At 42.8% G+C, this 24,607-nt stretch overlaps 1 protein-coding gene across 2 annotated transcripts in view; it reads right to left on the reverse strand.

The window, feature by feature from the left end:
• LOC123367571 (gamma-aminobutyric acid receptor subunit rho-1) overlaps positions 1-22,583 on the reverse strand; it is an 86,428-nt gene extending 63,845 nt beyond the window's left edge. For both annotated transcript variants that reach the window (XM_045011893.1, XM_045011892.1), the window contains exon 1: positions 22,462-22,583. In XM_045011893.1, the coding sequence (XP_044867828.1) occupies positions 22,462-22,583 (122 nt within the window). The remainder of the gene's footprint in view (positions 1-22,461) is intronic.
• Positions 22,584-24,607: the final 2,024 nt, after the last annotated feature.

Here is a 24,607-nt window from a genome sequence, read left to right on the forward strand (position 1 = left end):
TATACAGGAAAGATGGGCTCCATCTAAACCAAAGTGGAACCAGACTGCTGGCACTTAACATTAAAAAGGTTGCAGAGCAGTTTTTAAACTAGGAGATGGGGGCGGGAGGAAGCCGACTACTGCAGAGGAGCATGTGGATCGGACAGACTTCTCTTAGGCCTGGTCTACACTAGGAGTTTATGTCGAATTTAGCAGCATTAATTCGACTTAACTGTGCACCCGTCCACACCAGGAAGCTAATTAGTTCGACCTAGAGGGCTCTTTAGTTCGAATTCTGTATTCCTCCCCGACGAGGGGAGTAGCGCTAAATTCGACATGGCTATGTCGAATTAGCCTATGTGTGGACGGAAATCGACCTTAGTAGCTCCAGGAGCTATCCCACAGTGCACCACTCTGTTGATGCTCTGGACAGCAGTCTGAGCTTGGATGTTCTGACCAGCCACACAGGAAATGCCCAGGGAAAATTTGACACGCTCCGGAGCCCTGTGGATGTTCTGCAGGACCGCAGGCAGGAGGACAGAGCCCCCCTGCACTGTATCTGCAACCACCCTCCCCTGCCACAAAGTCCCAAACCCCCCACACCCAAAGTAACAAGAAGGAGGGGCGACAGGGGCCGTGAAAACTGTCACTGCACCCCTGCAGAGTGCACAAATACAAGAAGGCTCTCATTCCCTAAATGTTGAGAAGTCCTTCCCTTCCTGGCTCACCGAAGTCCCAATCCCAGTTTCATCCCCTAACTGTGTAGTTGATTATTAAAAGTAGTTTGCTGTTAATTACTATTTCCGTCAAGTTTTTCTACAGAAGACTGTCTGTGAAGGGGGGGGGGGCGAAGGGGGTTGTTCATTGCATAGGACAGTCACCTTTACCAGGGTACAGACACGGGGGCAGGATCAACAGCAGGTCACACACACAGTGCAGTCAGTAGGCACTCTGGTCGGTCTGGGAGGTGTTTTCCATGTTCTGTGTGGGTGGGGGGTATGTGACTTTGTGGCATGGGAGGGCGGTTACAGAACTTATGCAGCGGTCCTTGTCCCGGACCACAGAGCTACGCTGCAGGGGAATCTGTAACCGTCCTCCCCCGCCACAAGGTCATGTAGCCCCCGCACACAGTGTCCCGAAAAGGAGGGATGGCAGGCTCCGTTGAAACAACCAGTCCGGCACTGCAGACCGCTCTAGGAGCAGGAGCCTATCATTCCTCGAGTGTAGAAGCGGTGTTAACATCACTGCACACCCTACCCACCACAGTCTGCGTCCCTGTTTCAACCCTTTAACATGAATTCATTAATAAAGAAAACGTTGTTAATTAACAATGTTCTATTAACTTTATTTTTAAATGTGTGTTGGAAGGGGGGAAACGTGGTGAACGGGGTATGTAACCGCAGAAGAAAGTCAACAGGGGCAGGTTCAGCTTCTCTGTAAAGAAACTGAACAGTCACAGGCTCCCTGAGGAACCTAGCTTTCAAAGCCTCCCGGATGCACAGCGCTTCCCGCTGGGCTCTTCTAATTGCACGGCTGTCTGGCTGAGCGTAATCAGCAGCCAGGCGATTTGCCTCAACCTCCCATCCCGCCATAAAGGTCTCCCCCTTGCTCTCACAGAGATTGTGGAGCACATAGCAAGCTGCAATAACAATGGGGATATTGGTTTCGCTGAGATCCGAGCGAGTCAGTAAGCTCCTCCATCTCCCCTTGAGACGTCTGAAAGCACGTTGAATGATGACAGTTACACAAGACCACCCTCGACACATTTTTCCCCCCAGCATGCATTGTGGGGAAATCCCAGAATTCAAATGGGCAGCGGGGACTGTGGGATAGCTTCCCACAGTGCACCGCTTCCAATGTCGATGCTTGCCCCGTTAGTGTGGACTCACAAAGTCGAATTAGTGTCCTTAGTGTGGACACACAAATTCGACTTTGTAAAGTCGATTCCACAAATTCGAATTAAGTTAAATCGAACTAATCTGGTAGTGTAGACATACCCTTAGAGGAGAGTCTATTGATAGAGATTCTCTAGGTTATAGTCAGGAGCAGAGGATAATGTAAGGGCCAGATCAGATGATAAACATTCACATAAAAAAGAATTGGACACATCAGAAAAGGGCAAACAAATAAAGAGTGACAAGCTTTTAAAGTGCTTGTACACAAATGCTAGAAGTCTAAATAATAAGATGGGTGAACTAGAGTGCCTCGTGATAAAGGAGGATATTGATATAATAGGCACCACAGAAACCTGGTGGACTGAGGACAACCAATGGGACACAATCATTCCGGGGTACAAAATATATCGGAAGGACAGAACAGGTCGTGCAGGGGGAGGAGTGGCACTATATATGAAAGAAAGTGTAGATTCAAATGAAGTAAAAATCTTACGTGAATCCACATGTTCCATAGATCTCTATGGATAGTAATTTCATGCTCTAATAAGAATATAACATTAGGGATCTATTATCGACCACCTGACCAGGATAGTATAGTGATGATGAAATGCTAAGGGAAATTAGAGAGGCTATCAAAATTAAGAACACGACTACCCCTCTAATAATAGTGGGGGATTTCAATTATCCCCATATTGACTGGGAATGTGTCACCTCAGGATGAAATGTAGAGGCAAAATTTCTTGATACTTTAACTGACTGCTTCTTGGAGCAGCTGGTACGGGAACACACAAGGGGAGAGGCAACTCTCGATTTAGTCCTGAGTGAAGCACAGGAGCTGGTCCAAGAGGTAACTATAACAGGACCGCTTGGAAATAGTGACCATAATATAATAACATTTAACATCCCTGTGGTGGGAAGAACATCTCAACAACCCAACACTGTGGCATTTAATTTCAAAAAGGGGAACTATGCAAAAATGAGGGGGTTAGTTAAACAGAAATTAAAAGGTACAGTGACTAATGTGAAATCCCTGCAAGTTGCATGGGCGCTTTTTAAAGACACTATAATAGAGGCCCAACTTAAATGTATACCCCAAATTAAGAAACACAGTAAAAGAACTAAAAAAGAGCCACCGTGGCTTAACAACCATGTAAAAGAAACAGTGAGAGATAAAAAGGCATCTTTTAAAAAGTGGAAGTCAAATCCTAGTGAGGAAAATGGAAAGGAGCATAAACTCTGGCAAATGACGTGCAAAAATATAATTAGGAAGGCCAAAAAAAGAATTTGAAGAACAGCTAGCCAAAGACTCAAAAGGTAATAACAAAAAGTTTTATAAGTACATCAAAGCAGGAAGCCTGCTAAACAACCAGTGGGGCCCCTGGATGATCGAGATACAAAAGGAGCATTTAAAGACAATAAAGTCATTGAGGAGAAACTAAATGGATTCTTTGCTTCAGTCTTCACGGCTCGGGATGTTAGGGAGATTCCCAAACCCGCGCAGGCTTTTGTAGGTGACAAATCTGAGGAACTGTCACAGATTGAAGTGTCACTAGAGGAGGTTTTGGAATTAATTGATAAACTCAACATTAACAAGTCACCGGGACCAGATGGCATTCACCCAAGAGTTCTGAAAGAACTCAAATGTGAAGTTGCGGAACTATTAACTAAGGTTTGTAACCTGTCCTTTAAATGGGCTTCGGTAACCAATGACTGGAAGTTAGCTAATGTAACGCCAATATTTAAAAAGGGCTCCAGAGGTGATCCCGGCAATTACAGACTGGCAAGTCTAACGTCAGTACCAGGTAAATTAGTTGAAACAATAGTAAAGAACAAAATTGTCAGACACCTAGAAGAACATAAATTGTTGGGCAAAAGTCATCATGGTTTCTGTAAAGGGAAATCGTGTCTTACTAATCTATTAGAGTTCTTTGAAGGGGTCAACAAACATGTGGACAAGGGGGAATCCAGTGGACATAGTATACATAGGCCTGGTCTACACTAGGAGTTTATGTTGAATTTAGCAGCGTTAATTCGACTTAACCGTGTACCCGTCCACACCAGGAAGCTAATTAGTTCGACCTAGAGGGCTCTTTAGTTCGAATTCTGTACTCCTCCCCGACGAGGGGAGTAGCGCTAAATTCGACATGGCTATGTCGAATTAGCCTATGTGTGGACGGAAATCGACCTTAGTAGCTCCGGGAGCTATCCCACAGTGCATCACTCTGTTGATGCTCTGGACAGCAGTCCGAGCTTGGATGTTCTGACCAGCCACACAGGAAATGCCCAGGGAAAATTTGACACGCTCCGGTGCCTTGTGGATGTTCTGCAGGACCGCAGGCAGGAGGACAGAGCCCCCCTGCACTGTATCTGCAACCGCCCTCCCGCGCCATGAAGTCCCAAACCCCCCTCACCCAAAGTAACAAGAAGGAGGGGCAACAGGGGCCGTGAAAACTGTCACTGCACCCCTGCAGAGTGCACAAATACATGAAGGCTCTCATTCCCTAAATGTTGAGAAGTCCTTCCCTTCCTGGCTCACCGAAGCCCCAATCCCAGTTTCATCCCCTAACTGTGTAGTTGATTATTAAAAGTAGTTTGCTGTTAATTACTATTTCCGTCAAGTTTTTCTACAGAAGACTGTCTGTGAAGGGGGGGGAAGGGGGTTGTTAATTGCATAGGACAGTCACCTTTACCAGGGTACAGACACGGGGGCAGGATCAACAGCAGGTCACACACACAGTGCAGTCAGTAGGCACCCTGGTCGGTCTGGGAGGTGTTTTCCATGTTCTGTGTGGGTGGGGGGTACGTGACTTTGTGGCATGGGAGGGCGGTTACAGAACTTATGCAGCGGTCCTTGTCCCGGACCACAGAGCCACGCTGCAGGGGAATCTGTAACCGTCCTCCCCCGCCACAAGGTCATGTAGCCCCCGCACACAGAGTCCCGAAAAGGAGGGATGGCAGGCTCCGTTGAAACAACCAGTCCGGCACTGCAGACCGCTCTAGGAGCAGGAGCCTATCATTCCTCAAGTGTAGAAGCGGTGTTAACATCACTGCACACCCTACCCACCACAGTCTGCGTCCCTGTTTCAACCCTTTAACATGAATTCATTAATAAAGAAAACGTTGTTAATTAACAATGTTCCATTAACTTTATTTTTAAATGTGTGTTGGAAGGGGGGAAACGTGGTGAACGGGGTATGTAACCGCAGAAGAAAGTCAACAGTAACTGAAGCAGGGGCAGGTTCAGCTTCTCTGTAAAGAAACTGAACAGTCACAGGTTACCCTGCTCCCTGAGGAACCTAGCTTTCAAAGCCTCCCGGATGCACAGCGCTTCCCGCTGGGCTCTTCTAATTGCACGGATGTCTGGCTGAGCGTAATCAGCAGCCAGGCGATTTGCCTCAACCTCCCATCCCGCCATAAAGGTCTCCCCCTTGCTCTCACAGAGATTGTGGAGCACACAGCAAGCTGCAATAACAATGGGGATATTGGTTTAGCTGAGATCCGAGTGAGTCAGTAAGCTCCTCCATCTCCCCTTGAGACATCCGAAAGCCTGTTGAATGATGACAGTTACCCAAGACCACCCTCGACATTTTTCCCCCCAGCATGCATTGTGGGGAAATCCCAGAATTCAAATGGGCAGCGGGGACTGCGGGAACTGTGGGATAGCTTCCCACAGTGCACCGCTTCCAATGTCGACGCTTGCCCCGTTAGTGTGGACTCACAAAGTCGAATTAGTGTCCTTAGTGTGGACACACAAATTCGACTTTGTAAGGTCGATTCCACAAATTCGAATTAAGTTAAATCGAACTAATCTGGTAGTGTAGACATACCCTTAGATTTCCAGAAAGCCTTTGATAAGGTCCCTCACCAAAGGCTCTTACGTAAATTAAGTTGTCATAGGATAAAAGGGAAGGGCCTTTCATGGACTGAGAACTGGTTAAAAGACAGGGAACAAAGGGTAGGAATTAATGGTAAATTCTCAGAATGGAGAGGGATAACTAGTGGTGTTCCCCAAGGGTCAGTCCTCAGACCAATCCTATTCAACTTATTCATAAATGATCTGGAGAAAGGGGTAAACAGTGAGGTGGCAAAGTTTGCAGATGATACTAAACTACTCAAGATAGTTAAGACCAAAGCAGACTGTGAAGAACTTCAAAAAGATCTCACAAAACTAAGTGATTGGGCAACAAAATGGCAAATGAAATTTAATGTGGATAAATCTAAAATAATGGACATTGGAAAAAAATAACCCTAGCTATACATACAATATGATGGGGGCTGATTTAGCTACAATGAATCAGGAAAAAGATCTTGGAGTCATCGTGGATAGTTCTCTGAAGACATCCACTCAGTGTGCAGATGCGGGCAAAAAAAGCAAACTGGATGTTAGTAATAATTAAAAAGGGGATAGAGAACAAGATGGAGAATATATTATTGCCCTTATATAAATCGATGGTACACCCACATCTCGAATACTGCGTACAAATGTGGTCTCCTCCTCTCAAAAAAGATATAGTGGCACTAGAAAAGGTTCAGAGAAGGGCAACTAAAATTATTAGGGGTTTGGAACGGGTCCCATATCAGGAGAGATTAAAGAGGCTAGGACTTTTGAGCTTAGAAAAGAGGTGACTAAGGGGGGATATGATAGAGGTATATAAAATCATGAGTGATATGGAGAAAGTAGATAAGGAAAAGTTATTTACTTATTCCCATAATACAAGAACTAGGCGTCACCAAATGAAATTAATGGGCAGCAGGTTTTAAACAAATACAAGGAAGTTCTTCTTCACGCAGCGCACAGTCAACTTGTGGAACTCCTTGCCTGAGGAGGTTGTGAAGGCTAGGACTATAACGGCGTTTAAAAGAGAACTGGATAAATTCATGGTGGTTAAGTCCATAAATGGCTGTTAGCCAGGATGGTTAAGGAATGGTGTCCCTAGCCTCTGTTTGTCAGAGGGTGGAGATGGATGGCAGGAGAGAGATCACTTGATCATTACCTGTTAGGTTCACTCCCTCTGGGGCACCTGGAATTGGCCACTGTTGGTAGACAGGATACTGGGCTAGATGGACCTTTGGTCTGACCCAGTACGGCCGTTCTTACGTTCTTAGGAAATAATTAAATATACTTACAATGTATGCGCCTCTTGGTGGAGACCAAATTATACTTGTCTATAAAGTGCCTGTAAGAAGGCCAGAACACCCAGAATACCCTCCTTTGGCAGGTCACAGTACAACTTGTGCAGCTGCCTCAGTTTCCCTCTCTCTGAGCTCCCAGAAATAGTCTAAAGCATCTTCCAAATATAAATACAACCCTTGTGGGGTTCATTTATTACAAAAGTTCCATGCACATAAGTGTCCCACAACCATAGTCCAGAATTCCTCAGCATAGTCCAAACAGTGCATGCAACCTACCACCCTGCTGTCCCTCACAATGTCTCAGCTCTCTAGTACAGCCCCAGCACCCCTCATCATGCTCCAGCTCTGATTATTTGTCCACTTTTGAATGGGAAAGTATCTCTAATCATTCTTTATGGGACAAACCCTGACCCCATTTGGGAAGCTGAACCATCCTGCAAGGATGACCGGCTTACTGGGAGTTGTGAAGAGAGTGAGCACTCCTGTGCAGTGTGGAGCTCAGTCCAGCAGTGCCATCTTGTGTGCCAGGAAGGGCAGAGTATCCTGTGGTTTGGGACCTCTTACACTTGCCTCCCCACTTCCTGGAGAGATTATGTCAAAGATATACCTGCTAATCTCCCTGGCAACTTGTGCTGGCACAGGTTTGAAGACTTGCACCTTAGTTTCTAGTTATTTGGTATGAATGATGATGCACCTAAACCCAAATCTTGGTTCCTAATAGCAAGGATGGTCCAGTGGTCAGAGTGTTGACTTTGGCAACAACGGTTCAATTCTCTCCACCACAGACTTTTTGGCCAAAAGGTTGGGTATACCTAGGTTGGGTATACAGTTGGGAGGCCTTTCCAATATACTAGTGTAGATGTAGGAAGTGTAGTGTAAAGCCCTAGTGTAGACATCATTACACCAACAAAGGCCTTTTGCCAGTATATCATTTGGGGAACTGATACAAACCGTATACATAACTCCTTTGCTGGTAAAGCAGCATCTATACCAGGAGGATTTGCTGGTGTAGCATAGGCTTGGGTTTTGAGGAGAAGGGAGGGGTCCATAGTGCCAAAGGCAGCCAAAAGACTGAGGAAAGGGAGTAGGAGAAAGAGGTGCCTAAATAAATAATGGCTGAATACTTTGCATATTCAGTCATTAAAATATGTATTATTCTTTGAGGAGAGCCTCCTTATCCAGAAATAGGTGAAGATCTAAAAACTCCTTAAAATCCCTCATCACACAGATTTAATTTGCTTGGAAAGCTCATAACTGTCTAAAGATAGGGTGAGGGGCCTCGTTCTTTGTCTAATCTCTAATCTGTCCCTCTCTGGTTATCTCAGCATCAGTTAATGACTTTGGTGGGCAATGGCATGCCCAGGGCAGAAGCCAGACTGCAGGAGATCAAGGAGGGAGCTGAAGAGGGAGTATGAGTTGACATCAGTCTCCAGGAGCTTGGAGCTAAATGGGAAGTGGGAGCTGGGGGAGCAATTGGAGAGAGATATAGAGCTGAAGGGTGGATTACTGCAGGATAGAGGTAAAAAAAAAGAGTGCTTGAACATGGAGGAAAAAGCCAGTGAATGGAGAGAGGCCAATAATAAGGGAAAGGGAGAGGGAGAGGCCACTAGGTAGGGCTGGAGGGAATGAGGTTGAGGGGAGACGTCAAAGGTTTTGAAGTGGATAGAAGACAGGAGATGTTAGAGTCAGAGACTATGGTAAAGAATGGGGAAAAGAGGGAGGAGTTATGAGGACAGGATGACAGTGAGCTCTTGTGAGTCTCCATTTGATGTGTCAATAAACTGTCCAAACTAGTGGGAGAAGGGGAGTTGGTGCTGGAGCGGAAGATGGTGCAGCAAGTTTGAGCAGAGATTCAAAGTGGACTATCGTTGCTTGGGAATGGAGGAGGGAAAGCAGAGTAAGATGGTTTAACAAGGGGGAAAGCATACAGTTGCTGAAGGAAGAAAGGGCAAATGTTCAGCGTAGGAAACTGGCAGTCATGGGACCACAAGCCATTATACCCCTTAGTTTTATCCACTCACACACAGACTGAAACAGAAGATACAATATAAAAAATATTACTCTTTGAAGTTGTGGCATAAAACCTCATTGATTTGCATTTATGAGCATGGGTACTGCAAATTTCTGAATTGTAAACAAAGCCTTAAAGCACGGAGAACGTAACACAAAATGTATCGGTACTTTATCTAGATATTTGGCAAACAGTTTAGTTGTCATTACTTCTGGTCATACTTTGTAATCTGTAGTATGAAGTCTTAATATTTCACCTCAGTACACTGGTCTATTAAATCTCTGCTGCAAAGTGAGGGGAGAGAGAGCCCTTTTCTGCATACAAATGATGTGTGAGGATCAGTGGGATGAGCTGAAAAGGTTCTACTGTATTACTTGAAGTGATCCAGAAAATTCTATATGAAATCCTCCTGCCAGCCCCATATTATTTGAATATGGAGCAATCTTGAGAGACAGTACAATGCCAGTTCTGAAGATGGAAAGGATTGAGGGACCACCAGGAACATACTGTTGGGATCTATTCTAGGCAAAATGAGTGGTAGGAAGGGCCAGAAGGCACAAAGGCAGGACTGAACAAAGTATACAAAAGAAATAGACAGGAGAGAAGCAAAATAAATTAGAGCAGGGGAACTGAGATGAGGTGGAGGCAGGACTGGATTAAGGCATAGGCTATATAGCCCCTTTGTGATCCCAACTCCTGGAGTCATGTGATTGACTATGTCAAAAGGAAGTAGCTCAAGGTGAATGAGACCATTATTCTTTTAGTGAGAGGAGTTTCAGTGAAGTGAGCAAAAGATAGATTATAAGGGGTTAAATTGAAAAATGGAGGAGAAAAAATTCAAGGGGGTATGAACGGTTAATTTGCTTGATGAGTTTAAAATTAAAGAGATGGAGGGCAATGGGATGTTAGGGGTTTTTTAGAAGAGAGATGACACTGAGTCCAATGTTGGACAATGCAACATATGACAGATGACCTTGGAATTTCTGGGATGGATTGATTGAAATAAAAATGTCAAGTAACTTGATTTAGTTATATTATGATAGCACTGGAAATGCAAAGAAGTACTTTGGGGGGAAAAAAGCCAGATAAAGCCTTTTTACACTTTATATGGGCAGCTAAAAAAATCAACAATTAAACAAATTGTTTCATGACTAAAGAACTGGAAGTATCTACATTTCTCATTTTAAAATATCAACATTTATACTAACACTCAATTTACCAGCGATAACAGATCTATCAGGATGTAATCTGCATCTCATGGTCAGCATTGTGTCCAAAGCTTCATGGCATCTCTTAGATTGGAAAGAGTGAAGAAAGACTAGTTTGGTATTTGACTACCCAAGGGCAATATGCTGAGTGATGAGATAAGGTGGGGCATCAGTAAGTCTATGGACAATCTCTGCTATGTACATCGGCCAAACTGGACAGTCCCTACGGAAAAGGATAAATGGACACAAGTCAGATATTAGGAATGGCAATATACAAAAACCTGCAGGAGAACACTTCAACCTCCCTGGACACACAATAGCAGATTTAAAGGTAGCCATCCTGCAGCAAAAAAACTTCAGGACCAGACTTCAAAGAGAAACTGCTGAACTTCAGTTCATTTGTAAATTTGACACCATCACCTCAGGATTAAACAAAGACTGTGAATGGCTTGCCAACTACAGAACCAGTTTCTCCTCTCTTAGTGTTCACACCTCAACTGCTAGAAGAGGGCCTCATCCTCCCTGATTGAACTAACCTCGTTATCTCCAGACTGATTTTTGCCTGCATATTTATACCTGCCTCTGGAAATTTCCACTACATGTGTCTGACGAAGTGGGTATTCTCCCACGAAAGCTCATGCTCCAATACGTCTGTTAGTCTATAAGGTGCCACAGGACTCTTTGCTGCTTTTACAGATCCAGACTAACACGGCTACCCCTCTGATACTTTTAAATGTGTTGGTGAGCATCTCCCCTTAAAAACCACGAAAGGGAAGCATTAAGAAGACACTATGCGATAATGTAAGTAAAGACAGGCTGGTAAACCAGTTTTGCCCACTTTGGAACACACTCAATCATTATGGCTTGTAGAGTTTAACTAGAACTCAAACATTGAGGTTTTTATCCCCCTTATAAGAGGCTAAAAATCAGACAGGAACAAATATCTGATGGGGTGAAAAATGAAGAGAGAAATTAGAATGAGAAACAAATACAAGGAGAGTAGGGAAAATATAATGAAAGAATACAATATATACACAGTATACAAGTGCCAACTTAACTTTGGAAATTCTTCTTTTTCCCTAAACAAAGCATAGGCTTTCCTATAGTTTGAGAAACATATTTGTTTTTAAATCAAATCATCCTTGGAGGGGGAAAACCCTGGATTTAAATTACAGTAATAAAAGGTTTGCTGCCTTGAACTAATTTTGGTGAATCAAAAATAGTCTGAGAGGTGTGTTTATCTCTAATTACATGCAGAGCGAGATGCATTCTGTCCTGATAAAAGTGAGTAGCTGAATGAAGAGTACGATAGGTAGGCTGCTGTCTGTATGAAAGCTTAAAAATTAGGGCTGCCAATTAATCGCAGTTAACTCACGTGATTGACTCCGAAATAATTGCAATTAATTGCAGTTTTAATCATACTGTTAAACAATAGAATACCAATTGAAATTTATTACATATTTTGGATGTTTTTCTACATTTTCATATATATTGTATTCTGTGTTGTAACTGAAATCAGTGTACATTATTTTGATTACAAATATTTGCACTGTAAAAATGATAAAAGAAATAGTATTTTTCAATTCATCTCATACAAGTACCATACTGCAATCTTTGTCATGAAAGTGCAATTTACAAATGTAGATTTTTTTGTTACATAATTGCACTAAAAACAAAAACAATGTAAAACTTCAGAGCCTACAAGTCCACTCAGTCCTACTTCTTGTTCAGCCAACTGCTAAGAGAAACACGTTTGTTTACATTTACAGAGGATAATACTGCTATCTTCTTATTTACAGTGTCACCAGAAAGTGAGAACCGGCATTTGCATGGCACTTTTGTAGCTAGCATTGTAAGGTATTTACGTGCCAGATATGCTCAACATTTGTATGCCCCTTCATGCTTCGGCCACCATTCCAAAGGACATGCTTCCATGCTGATGATGCTCATTTAAAAAAAAAGTGTTAATTAAATTTGTGACTGAACTCCTTGGGGTAGAATTTTATGTACCCTGCTTGGTTTTACCCACATTCTGCCATATATTTTATGTTGTAGCAGCCTCGGATGATGACCCACCACATGTTGTTCATTTTAAGAACACTTTAACTGCAGATTTGACAAAACACTAAGAAGGTACCAATGTGAGATTTCTAAAAACAGCTATAGCACTCGACCCAAGGTTTAAGAATCTGAAGTGCCTTCCAAAATCTGAGAGGCTGAGGTGTGGAACATGCTTTCAGAAGTCTTAAAAGAGCAACACTCTGATGCAGAAACTACAGAACCCAAACCACCAAAAAAGAAAATCAACCTTTTGCTGGTGGCATCTGACTCAGATAATGAAAATGAACATGCATTAGTCTGCACTGCTTTGGATTGTTATCGAGCAGAATCTGTCATCAATGTGGAAGCATGTCCCCTGGAAGGTGGTTGAAGCATGAAGGGACATATGAATCTTTAGTGAATCTGGCATGTAAATATCTTGGAACGCTGACTACAACAGTGACATGAAAATGCCTGTTCTCACTTTCAGGTGACATTATAAACAAGAAGCGGGCAGCATTATTTCCTGCAAATATAAACAAACTTGTTTGTCTGAGTGATTGGCTGAACAAGAAGTAGGACTGAGTTGACTTGCAGGCTTTAAAAGTTTATATTGTTTTATTTTTAATCCAGTTTTTTTATACATAATTCTATGTTTGTAAGTTGAATTTTCATGATAAAGAGATTGCATTACAGTACTTTTATTAGGTGAATTGAAAAATACTATTTCTTTTGTTTTTATACAGTGCAAATATTTGTAATAAAAAATAAATAAAAAGTTAGAACAGTACTCTTCGTATACTGTGTTGTAATTGAAATCAATATATTTGAAAATGTAGAAAACATCCAAAAATATTCAAATAAATGATATTCTATTATAGTCTAATCGCACAACACCCTATTAAAAATGTAAGATGAAAGCTAGACTGCTCAATACCAAATGATATAATCAAGGACTTTAAAAGCTTGATAAGGCAATTACTGGAGGAGCAAGAGACAAGCATTTTGTACATATTAGTATTCATTTACAGATCTAATAGTAAAATGGGCACTTTTATTCATAGTAGGTGAATTACACGATCTTCTATGCTACCACCATATATTCCTCCCTGACTTGTGTACTCCTTTAGGTAAAGAGGGGTGTTTGAAGATTTCTAAAACTACTAGTAAAAAGTATTTGTCATGGCATTGTAACATTATACTAAGGTATGACATTTCAGCACAATGTCATGATGCAACATCATCAGATCTTACCACAATATCACAATGGTGATTCAAACTTTTGTTCTGCTTAAGCTGTCCCTGGCTTCAAGTACAAAACATGTATAAATGATGTATGTGCACCTTGGAATGAGTTGGAATAGCTTGGAATAGCTTTTTGCATTCCTTTGTTTTCACTCTCTTCACCCATTTGTATTGCACATATTTATAGCTTATTGCTTCACAATGTAACCAAAGCTAAATATGTATGGAAACTATAACCTTCATAACATACAGCACTGTTTTGTAAAAAAAGACAATGTAGAGACTCTCTTCAAAATTTCCCATTTTTTAAAAAATTCTAAACTTCACTGAAATTTCAAAATGCATTTGGCATTAAAACATTCAATTTGTGTTCTATGCTGTTGGATGCAGAAATGATTATTTTACACCCCAATCTGCCCTCTTTAATTTGATAAATATAAATGAAAAATTAAAGAGGAGGCACTGTATTTCCAGGGGGTAATATTGAGGTGCAGAGCATTTCTTCTCTAGGTCACCAACCCATCTCCAGTTCAGGTTGGTAATGACTTAAAATTATCATCCAACAGCTGGCTAATAGCCTGTATGGTACAAGCAGGTGGTCACTGTCCTAGTTCTTGATGGAGAGTGTAGCATTCCCCTCTCGTGTTATCTGGACTGGTGATCTGCTAGGTCACTCAAATCCTTGACTCTGGGAGCCAGCCTTACCCTGCTCTGCTGTGAGAACCCCCACTCCCGGGCTGTTCACACACAGCCTTTGGCATGTAAGCTGCTCCTTGGATTGTGCAACCGAATGACACTAGCCAATACCTCCGGTCCCAGACACAACCCTAGGAACCTCCATCCAGTTATGCCCACTGGACGCTGCAAGCTTATATGAGTTCGTCAATTTAACAAAGAAATTGTTATGTACCAGGCTTGTTATCCCAAGGGGAGTCTCTGATGCACTTCAAACCAAATGCACTGCTTCAGGTAGAATAAACAAACAAATATATTAACTGTGAAAGATAGATTTTAAGTCAAATCGGAACAAGTTGGATTTGGTCAAATGAAATGAAAGCAAAACATATTCTAAGCTGATCTTAACACTTTCAATGTCCTTACAAATGTAGATGCTTCTCACCACAGGCTGGCTGGTCGCCCTTCAGCCAGGTTCTCCCCTTTGATCAGCGCTTCAGTCACATCTGTAGATGTAGGTGGAAGAGAGAGGAAGAGCATGACAAATGTCTCTCCCTTTTAGCGTGTCCTTTCTTCCCTCTTGGCTTTGCCCCCCCCTTCAGATTCAGGTGAGCATTACCTCATCACAGTTCCAAACTGATCAAAGGAAGGGGGGTGACTCCTTCGAGAGTCCAACAGATCCTTTCTTGCTGCCTAGGCCAGTGTCCTTTGTTCCTGTGAGGCTGGGCTAGGTTTGTCCCATACATGCCCTGATGAGGTGTGAACTGCCTCTCTGCTCTTCAAGAGTTTTTGCCTAGGCTTATTTTAAGCCATGAAGACACATTTTCAGCCTCATAACTATATACATGAAATTATAACCTATAACATTACAATAACAACAATGCTCAGTGCATCATGATCCTTCTGAAGACACTCGACATGACAAACTTTGCATTGGATACCCCACACAATCATTTTATAAGGATGAACATGTGGTTGCTGGGTGTTCCCCGGAGGTACAGAGCATCACAGAGAGGTATAAACATCTCAAAACACAGTTTAAAATTATCCTAATTGGCAGTCTAGGTAGCCAGCCTGAACACTGAATGAGAACACCAATGACTGAAGGAACTCCCCTGTGATCAGGTGTTCACTCCCCACAACTCCTGAGCAGGTTAATATGAGCCAGAAGGAGCCAATTAATCATATATGCTGCACCTGGAGGGCAGCCAGGGATTGATAAAGCCTAATTCAAAAATGAAGCCCAGGTGGGGAAGGAGTTGGGTTAGAATTATCAAGATAAGAAGTGAAGTCAGCAGGAGACTGCTAGGAAGGGGCCTGCAGTTGTACTGGGGAGCAGAATATTCCTGGGACCCTGACCTGGGATAGGCAAGGGGCTAAGAGGGATGAAGTAGCCATGAGAAGTAGAGGAAGCTCTGGTGGCAAACCCAGAGATAGAGCAGGGGATAGAGAAGTGGAATAGGAAGGAGTTGGGGAAATAGCAACAGGGAGTGAGACTGAGTGCAGACCTGGGTTGCTAGTCGTAAGGCCCCTGGGCTGGGACCTGGAGTTGCAGATGGGCTGGGGTTCTCCTGCCAGCCACTGGGAAATGGCACCTGACTTAGAAATGGAATGGAAGACTGCTTGAGGTGGCACCTGGATAGTTTGTCCAATGGGACTTTGATATCCTGGATAGTATGCTGTGACCTGGCTGGTGGGGCACATCACAAAGAGGGAGCACTTTGCGTTGTGAAGAGAGAGAAAGCACAGGGTGAGCAACCAATGACACTCGCTCTGTGGGGCAAAAGCTAATCCCTAGACCTAGCCACAAAGAGGTGAATGTGCAGTGAGTGGAACCCTTTACATACCCTTTCACCCCTGGAGCTGGTTCCACAGACCCAAGCTGGCAGAGCAGTGCTAAGAAGCTTGTGCTGCTGCTACCCATGTGGTACCAGTTTAGTGAATAGAATGCTGAAGTCTTCAGGACTGGCAGCCTCTTACATGCATTAACATTCCATCTTAGCTTAGCTGGAGCCGCTCTAGGTAAACGTTGGGGGAGAGCAGGCTGGGGGGGGGGGCTGCGAGGTGCTCGCGGGATGCAGAAAATAATCTCGTGGGCTGCGTGTTTGAGACCTTTGTTCTAGCCATATTTTTCCTCTGCTTTTCCCGTTTGCATGTTTAGCAAATGTTGCTTTATGTAACTGAGTCCTAAATTAAAAGGAAAAACAAGAAAAGAGAAGGGAACTATGATGGGATGTAAACCTCACAGTGATACTGAGTGGGTTAACAGGAGCCTGGGAGCTCAGTTACCATGTCTGCTGGCACCTGAAAAGGTGTTCAGTATGTCAATTAGCAGGTCCACTGGAAAGCAATGAGGGTATCCTTAAGGTGAGAGGAGAGGGGGAAAAAGAGGGAGTTTTTTCCAGTTTTCTGAGAATGGTCTGATAAAAGTCAGGAATTAGGAGAATTGGGAAAAGATACAGGAGGGGAGTTGCCCCCATTTTGAGATCTGCCAGAGGAGTTAAGACTCCTGGGAGGCAGCCATGGGGTTTTGGGGCTCAGCTGAGGAACCGAGAATCAGAGAAGACTTATGAGGGATTAAAGCTCAAGCCTAGGAAAGGTGGGAGTGGATTAAATTTGAATTTCTGGCTTGGGATTTGTTGGCTAACTCCAGGGAGGAATTGTGAGAGTCATGGGCCACTCCTGAGACCTTGGAGTCTGAGGGTGTGACTAGGGTCCCCAGGAGCACACTGAGGTTGCTCAATTAGGGCAAACTGCAAAGAACGGGGCAGACAATCCCCAAAGCTGGTAGTTATTCCAATACTTAAATCCACCCAGCTAGTAACAGAACAGCTTCCACAGAAGCCAAAATACAGTTCCCTTAAAAGCAACCCAGCATTTGGGCTCCCTCCCAGACAGCCAAATCAAATATGAAAGTTCTACCAATCCCAAAGGATAGGACACATTATCTCTCAGGTTAATAAGTATTTCAGATTTTACCCAAATACAGGCTTACAGCCAATTCCTATTAACTAAACTAAAATGTATTACAAAAAAGAAGAGAGAGAGTGTATGTGTATTTGTTAAAAGATAATTCTACATAGAGAAATGAGTACACTTCTGGGATCAATTTCATAGTAGAGATGGTGAGCTTAGGAGTTGCACAGAGTTCATAGAATTAGTCCATAGGTTTAGTCCAACGTCCAACACCAGGGTGATCCAAATGGTTTATGGTGCAAGCACATATTTCAGTTGTTATAACTGCTCTCCATTGAAGGAAATGTGGGACAACTTGCACCACAGTAGCAGAAATAGAGTTCCTATGTGGAGAATATAATGAGCTGAAATAATATGGATAGGTCATGCAATGAGATGGTGAAGAGGCAAGTGTTGTAGATACTCTCTCCCACCCCCTTTTTAAAAAGACAGTATGCCTATGTTTAACAAAACCTATCTAGTAGGCTGGCACATGTCTGAAAGATGACAGTAACAATGGCTTCAGGATTTTAGTGTTAAAAGATATTTTACCTAACGGTCAGCTGGGTTCAGAGAGCCTAGGCTTCTTTTCATATGCTCATCTTCACCAGTAATAATTCTGCAGGTCTAATTAGGCCATCAACCCCACCTGTGTAGTTCTAGAGTCCTTGAGATTATCTCCTCAGTGACACTTGTGCAGGCTGCTGGCCTTCAAAGGGTTTCAACAGGTGTAACTGACTGGAACTTAGTAAACCATTCTGTTTGATACTCAAATTCTCTGCTTCCTCTCTTAGCAGCATTGGCTCACCAGAAGACCATGCTTTTATCCAATCCTATATTAAACTAACTAAAGGTTTATTAACTTGGAAAACAAAATAAATTTACAAGTTTAAGGTAGGCAAACATATACACACAGACACACAAAAATGCATCAGTCTTGGGTTTCAAAAAGCACTAGAAGCTGCTGTATATATGTCCTTTAGGGGTAACCCATGTTAAGAAGCTTGGGGATCCCTTGCTTATGTTTAGAAATATTGCCCTCTCCAGATAGGGAACAATTAACAAAGTCTTTTGTCCACCGATATTCCACAATTGTTCATTTGATGGATATGGGCCTTCTTTTGTTGGACAGGAGATGACGCATCTTGTCGTAAACTAGTACTTCACACTTGGTAATGCTTCTCTCCTGACTGGGTTTCCAGTTGCATAGCAAACATTTTTATAGTTTCAAAGCAAGTAGTTACCCTATAACATGGGATACTGATATTATAAGCGAGATAAATGCAGGCAGCAACTCACAAGCATTGCATAAAGTCTAAACACATTCTTAACATCTATTTTACCAGTAGTAACAAAGGTGAGCCAGAACGGCTTCCAGCTATGCATTGGTCAGTGTTCAGAGAGGCCTAGGGGTCTTGGTGTGAGCTGGCACCTGGTCTGCTGCTATAACACCACCTCATTATGTAGGTTCTGTACTGTTTTTCATTTCAGTTCTTACTTTACAATATCCTGTCTAGTCTCAAAGTCTTAGACCAGGGGTCGGCAACCTATGGCACACATGCCAAAGATGGCACACGAGCTGATTTTTAATGGCACGCTGCTGCCTGCTAGGGTCCCGCTCAGCCCGCTTTTGCCAGCGGATGAAACCTCAGAACGGCAGCGGGCTGAGCAGCTTGGCCTGCTGTTGGTCTGGGCTGCCAGCCCCGCTCAGCTCGCCGCTGGTCTGGGGTTCTGGCTGCTGGCCCCTTGCCAGCTGAGGTCCCAGCCACCGGCCCTGCTCAGCCTGCTGCCAGCCTGGGGTTCTGGCTGCAGGCCCCGCTCAGCCCGCTGCCGGCCTAGGTGAACAGAACCCCAGGCCGGGAGCGGGCTGAACAGGCCGGCGGCTTAAGATCAGCATTTTAATTTAATTTTAAATGAAGCTTCTTAAACATTTTGAAAACCTTGTTGAAAGGGTTCAAATAAGTCCTAGAAGAATGATTAGACATCTGGAAAACATTCCTTGTAGCAAGAGACTAAAGAAGCTCAGTCTACATAGTTTAGCTGAGAAAAGGTTAAGAGGTGACTTGATTACAGTCTACAAGTACTCTACAAGTACCTAGCTGGGGAAGAGAGATCTGACTGTAGAGAATCTTTAATCAGAAAAAGGCATAACAAGATCTAATGGTTGCCTAGCTTCTGTTTCCAAATTTGAACTAGAAATAAGATGCAATTCTTTTTAAAAGTGAGAATAATTAACCACTGCAACAACTTCCCTAGGACTGTGGTGGGTTCTCCATCACTTTAAGTCTTTAAATCAAGCCTGGATGTATTTCTAAAAGAGATAAAGAGTCTTGTAGCACCTTATAGACTAACAGACATAATGAAGCATGAGCTTTCGTGGGTGAATACCCACTTCGTCGGATGCACATCGGATGCATCTCTAAAAGAGATGCTACAGCTCACACAGAAGTTTATGGGCTTGAAGTGGAAATTACTGTGTGAGGATTTATAGCCTGTGTTATACCAGAGGTCAAACCAGATGATAATTGTCACCTCTAGCCTTAAAATCTACAAACCTCTGAGAGATTTTGGGCCAGGGCCAGATTGATCATTGCTGCAAAGCTATCTGAAACCTTCCTTACTTGGCCAGTCGAGGATCACTTCAAAGTAAGGATTGTCAAGTGAAGTAGCATTGCTCTATGGGGTACTCACTTCCCCCCTCCTTGTGACTGGTAGAGGGGGCATGGATGGTGTGTTCCTATACCCTGGTGATCCTTGGCTGCTGGAACTGCCCCTTCCAGCCTTCAGGCTATTCCAAATTGCCCCAGGAGGATCAGCCCTACAGAGTGATCCAGGATCACAAAAGTTGCTTAAGGTGGTCTCCCAAGGTGTGCTGAGTGGAGTGTTGCTGGACTGCAGCTTGGGATCTGGCCCTGTGTGATTGGGCCCTCACATAGATCGGCTTGATTGGCCTAACATCCTGCTTTGCTGAACAGCCCCATCACCCCGGTTGGGGTTTTCCTACTTATTAAGTGATTCTGTTGGAACTATCTTAATATCCTATTTCATCCTGTGGATAAAGTTCTTTATACTTTTTTCTGCTTACTAGCCCTCTCCATTACTATTACATTCCTACGTTCTGTCTCATCATGTTTCTCCCTTTTTTGTAAAAATAGAGAGATACTTAAAGGCACTTAACTATTGCAACACTCCCAGATGCTGCTTCTGTATATTAAACAAATTGACATACAGTTGTGTCTATAGATCAGAACAGGGAACTATGCATGTGCTCCTTGAGAGCTTTCCACATAGCAACAGCCACAGAGAGCAATTTCCTTGTTCCCCCACGTCTTTGACACCTTAGGTCAGAACAGGCAGCGCACAGGAGAGAAGAGTGCCAGGCACCTTTCCCCTCCACCTCCATTTTGTACCACTAGGGAAGGACTGGGCACAGCTCCAGGCCTCACACTTCTCTAATTGCATGGACTGCTCGAGGCTATTGCTACTAGCAGAGCTGGTGTTAGGGGGTAGCAAGCAGGGCAAATGCTCAGGGCCCCACGCCACAGGGGACCTCAGGCGTTGCAGAAATCCAACCTGTGAGCAGCTCAGGGAGGCGGGATGGGGGGCCGACTCCTTAGGTTCTGCCCTGGGCCACAACAAGTCTAATGCCAGCCTGGCCACTAGCAGAGGTAACCATCCCAAATTGTGTATGGAGGAGGTGGGGCCCAGGGTGTGCTCTCCTCCACAGCAGCCAGCAGCAGTGTCACCTCAGTTGGATTCTCAGTGCTTCAGAGGTCCTGGTGGGATAATGAAACCACACAAGGCACAAAGAACCATCTGTTTATTTTCAAGTGCTACCTGAATATGTCCTTCTTCCTTTGGCATGTGCCTCTTAACGTCTCCCCTCACTAGGATTTATTGTTTCCCTTAACAGTATTTTTCATGAAGTGCTTGGGGATATCTCTCTAATAAAGATGCTAATTACAGCTCCATTATGGGCGTACACAGGTTTGTACAACTTGTACACTGTATTTTTGTTCAACCTGTTAAAGCTGCCAGTTTACACCTTGCCATCTACTTTGCTAGGGTCAACTACAGGATGGTAGAACATCGCTGCCATTTTTGTGAACTTGAATGAAACCAACAAGGGGTGGCATTGGTTTAATATCTCTTGCAATGACCATTTGGGTCTGTTTGTGAACAGGGGCCACTGCAGCCATCTTCCCAGTTTTATTTCTGGATATGTGGCATCACCATTGAACCCATTTCATACTTTACAAGATGGATCTTGGATTCACAGATATTAACACTGGAATAGTTCTGTAATAGGGTAGTCTGGCCCATTTTCAAGAAAGCAGAGAAGGGGAGTATTTGAAGACAGACAGGAACCATACTTCATTCTCTGATGATTTTCCCCCAACACGGATGTTTATAGAAATGGCTTGAATTCTTCCTGCCTGACACTACTGCATCTCCATTATTACTTCATCTCCCTTAAAACTACTTTTTCTCATGTTAATTAAGATAGCATTGGTGACAATTCATAGTTGCTAATGAGCAAAAACAATGATTGCAGTGAAGGGAAAATCTTAGATTGTGTTGGAAAGCTTCAGCAGACATCATTTTAAACACTGACTTCTTAGAAGGTGTAAGCCAGTGATACCTTCCAGACAAGTGCACAGAATTTTTTTTCTCCAGCAATATCCCCTCATGTTTGTCTACTTGCATGTACAGGTCATGTTATGTAATTATTCTTACTAGACCTCAACATTTTTTACAAAACAGAACATGAGTACTCCAAAACGCAACATGAAACTGCTCTAATATCAGGAAAATTTCCCTCCAGTCAAACTCCTAAATGACCACATATGGCAGCACTGGAAAAAAATTAGCATGTAGCCCTTTTGGAAACAACTGGGCAATTGATCTGCAGGTTATTCAATGTCCTTTCTTGTTCACAGGCATAACTGATTGTATCCTTGTAGTCTGCAGAAATGTTGGAACTAATAAAACTTTTGTATCCACTCTTGTAAATACCCCAGAATTCTACCGCAATAAACAATCAACTCCTCTTTTCCTTCCCCAAAGCTACTATAATCAAGAACAAGCAAACCAGATTGTTGCCACATTAAACCAGATTGTTGATACTAGTGGTTTTGGATGTAAAAAATGTAAAACTACATTGGAGGAAAAAGAAAAAGCTAAGCACAATATTTGTTGGTCAGATAACCCTGAATACACTGCAATACGAACTTCAGAGGTCTGCATTAGGAATGATATAGTTATCTGCAATGTTGCATTTGCCCAAATTGTATATATCTGAATTTACAAGGAGACTCACCTGCCCTTCTTATATACCTCATGTATTTCTTTTCCTTGCCGGTGAGCTCTGCATTCAGTAGACAAAACCCATCCCCACAACAGCAAGAAGATGCTAAACTGCATTTTATGGACAGTCAACATGATACTTTGGGGTCCTATATCCAGAAATAGTCCATACAAGAAGAAAACCAAAATGTAGATTCTGTTTCTCTTTTTAAGACATTATCAGTCCCTTCGTTATTGGAAGGATGTTTACTCATACAAAAAATCATCCTGCAGTATTTAATCTGGATAGTGGGGAAAGCAATTTCCACTAAACCTATAAATCCCTCTACGTCAGATGGTAGGGATTTTCGAACAGTGTAGAATTCACGTATTCCTACAGAACGATTTTTTTTGTTCAAACAGGCTATTGTATAAATTGGTTTAAAACAAAGTCTTTCAGGTATTTTGGAAAATGGCATATTTCTGGTGAACCAGGGTATTCTAGCTGATCAAAGATTTCTTTAATTGCTGATTTAAGTGTACCTGTTAATGCCTAATACGATAGTCTTTATTAAACACCTATTTGTATCTGCTTCCAGCAGCTAATCATCATAATTTCTATCTAGCTTTTAAGGAAAATATTTGATCTTATTTTCCCTGGTTTTGCTTCATGCTTGCAGTGTGTGGTGATGCCATTGTTGATGTGCTTACGGAACCTGTGTCGCGCACTTCACTGCCAAGCTGTTTGGACATACACAGGATCTATGGAAAATATCTAGTTAGGGAGGTAAAGATGAGCATAGGGTGAGTCATTTGTCCTCTCTGCAGTTGGATATTTATGAGAGATCATGTTTGATTGTCACTTGCAGACTAGAGAATGACAGGGTGAAGAGAGCAACAGAGGATTTCAAAGGACTAGAGGAAAAAAATGTTCTACATCTTTAGCAAGTAAAGAAATTGTCTCTGATGTTAATTAAAATTAGAAATAGCTGTTGCTTGCATTTCTGCACTTCCTGCCAACATCTTGATCCTTCTCTTTGAAGCACTATAATGGCTCCCCATTATCAACAGCTTCAAGTTTAAACCCCTGGTTTCATGACCCTATGCAGCTCTGCTTCGATCTACACCATATCTCTTATCACTTGCTACTATCCCTTGCATTCTACCATTGATGCCAAATTTACCCTAGTCCTCCATTTCTTCCACAGCTGTCACCAATACTTTTTCTTTACATGCCCACTATGCATACAATTCCCACCCTATACCAGGACAACTAGTCACCACCTTCTCTTCAGGCTGATTCCTCTTAAAGATATTGGGGCATATTCTTGCCTGGTATAAATTGTCATAGCTCCATTGACTTAAGTTGTCATAGCTCTATTGAACTCCTCAGCTGGTATACAGAGTTTATGGCTAGAAGGGACCATTAGATCATCTAGTCTGACCTGTATGTCACAGGCCACAAGAGAGACTTGGGGGGGGCACGTATGCGATGAGTGGAGAATTGTAAATATAGTACCTATATTTAAGAAAGGTGAAAAAAGTGATCTGGGAAACTACAGGCCTGTTAGTTGGACCTCAGTTGTATGCAAGGTATTAAAACAAATTTTGAAAGAGTAATTAAAGACAAAGAGGTAAATGGGATAAAATACAACATGATTTTACAAAAGGTAGATCATGCCAGATCAACCAGATTTATTTTTTTAACAAGATAACTGATTTTCTAGATAAAGTAAATGCAGTAGATCTAATCTATCTGGATTTCAATAAAACATTTGATACAGTTCCAGATAGGAAATTAGTTAAATTGGAGAAGATGAGGATTAATATAAGAATTGAAAGGTGTGTAAGGAATTGATTAAAAGGGAGACTACAATGGGTCATGCTGAAAGGTGAACTGTCAGGCGGGAGGGAGCTTACTAGTGGAGTTCAAGGATAAGTCTTGGGACAAATCTTATTTAACATTTTCATTAATCACGCTGGCACAAAAAGTGGGAGTGTGCTAATAAAATTTGCGGAGGACCCAAAGTTGGCAGGTATTGCCAACACGGTGGAGGACCAGAATATCATGCAAAAATAGCTGGATGACCTTTGGAACAATTTACCAGGGTCATGGATTTTCTATAACAAACACTTTTAAAATCAAGATTGGATGTTTTCCTAAAAGGTATGCTGTAGCG

This window comes from Mauremys mutica, chromosome 3 (assembly GCF_020497125.1).
Source record: "Mauremys mutica isolate MM-2020 ecotype Southern chromosome 3, ASM2049712v1, whole genome shotgun sequence".
Taxonomy (NCBI): domain Eukaryota; kingdom Metazoa; phylum Chordata; order Testudines; family Geoemydidae; genus Mauremys; species Mauremys mutica.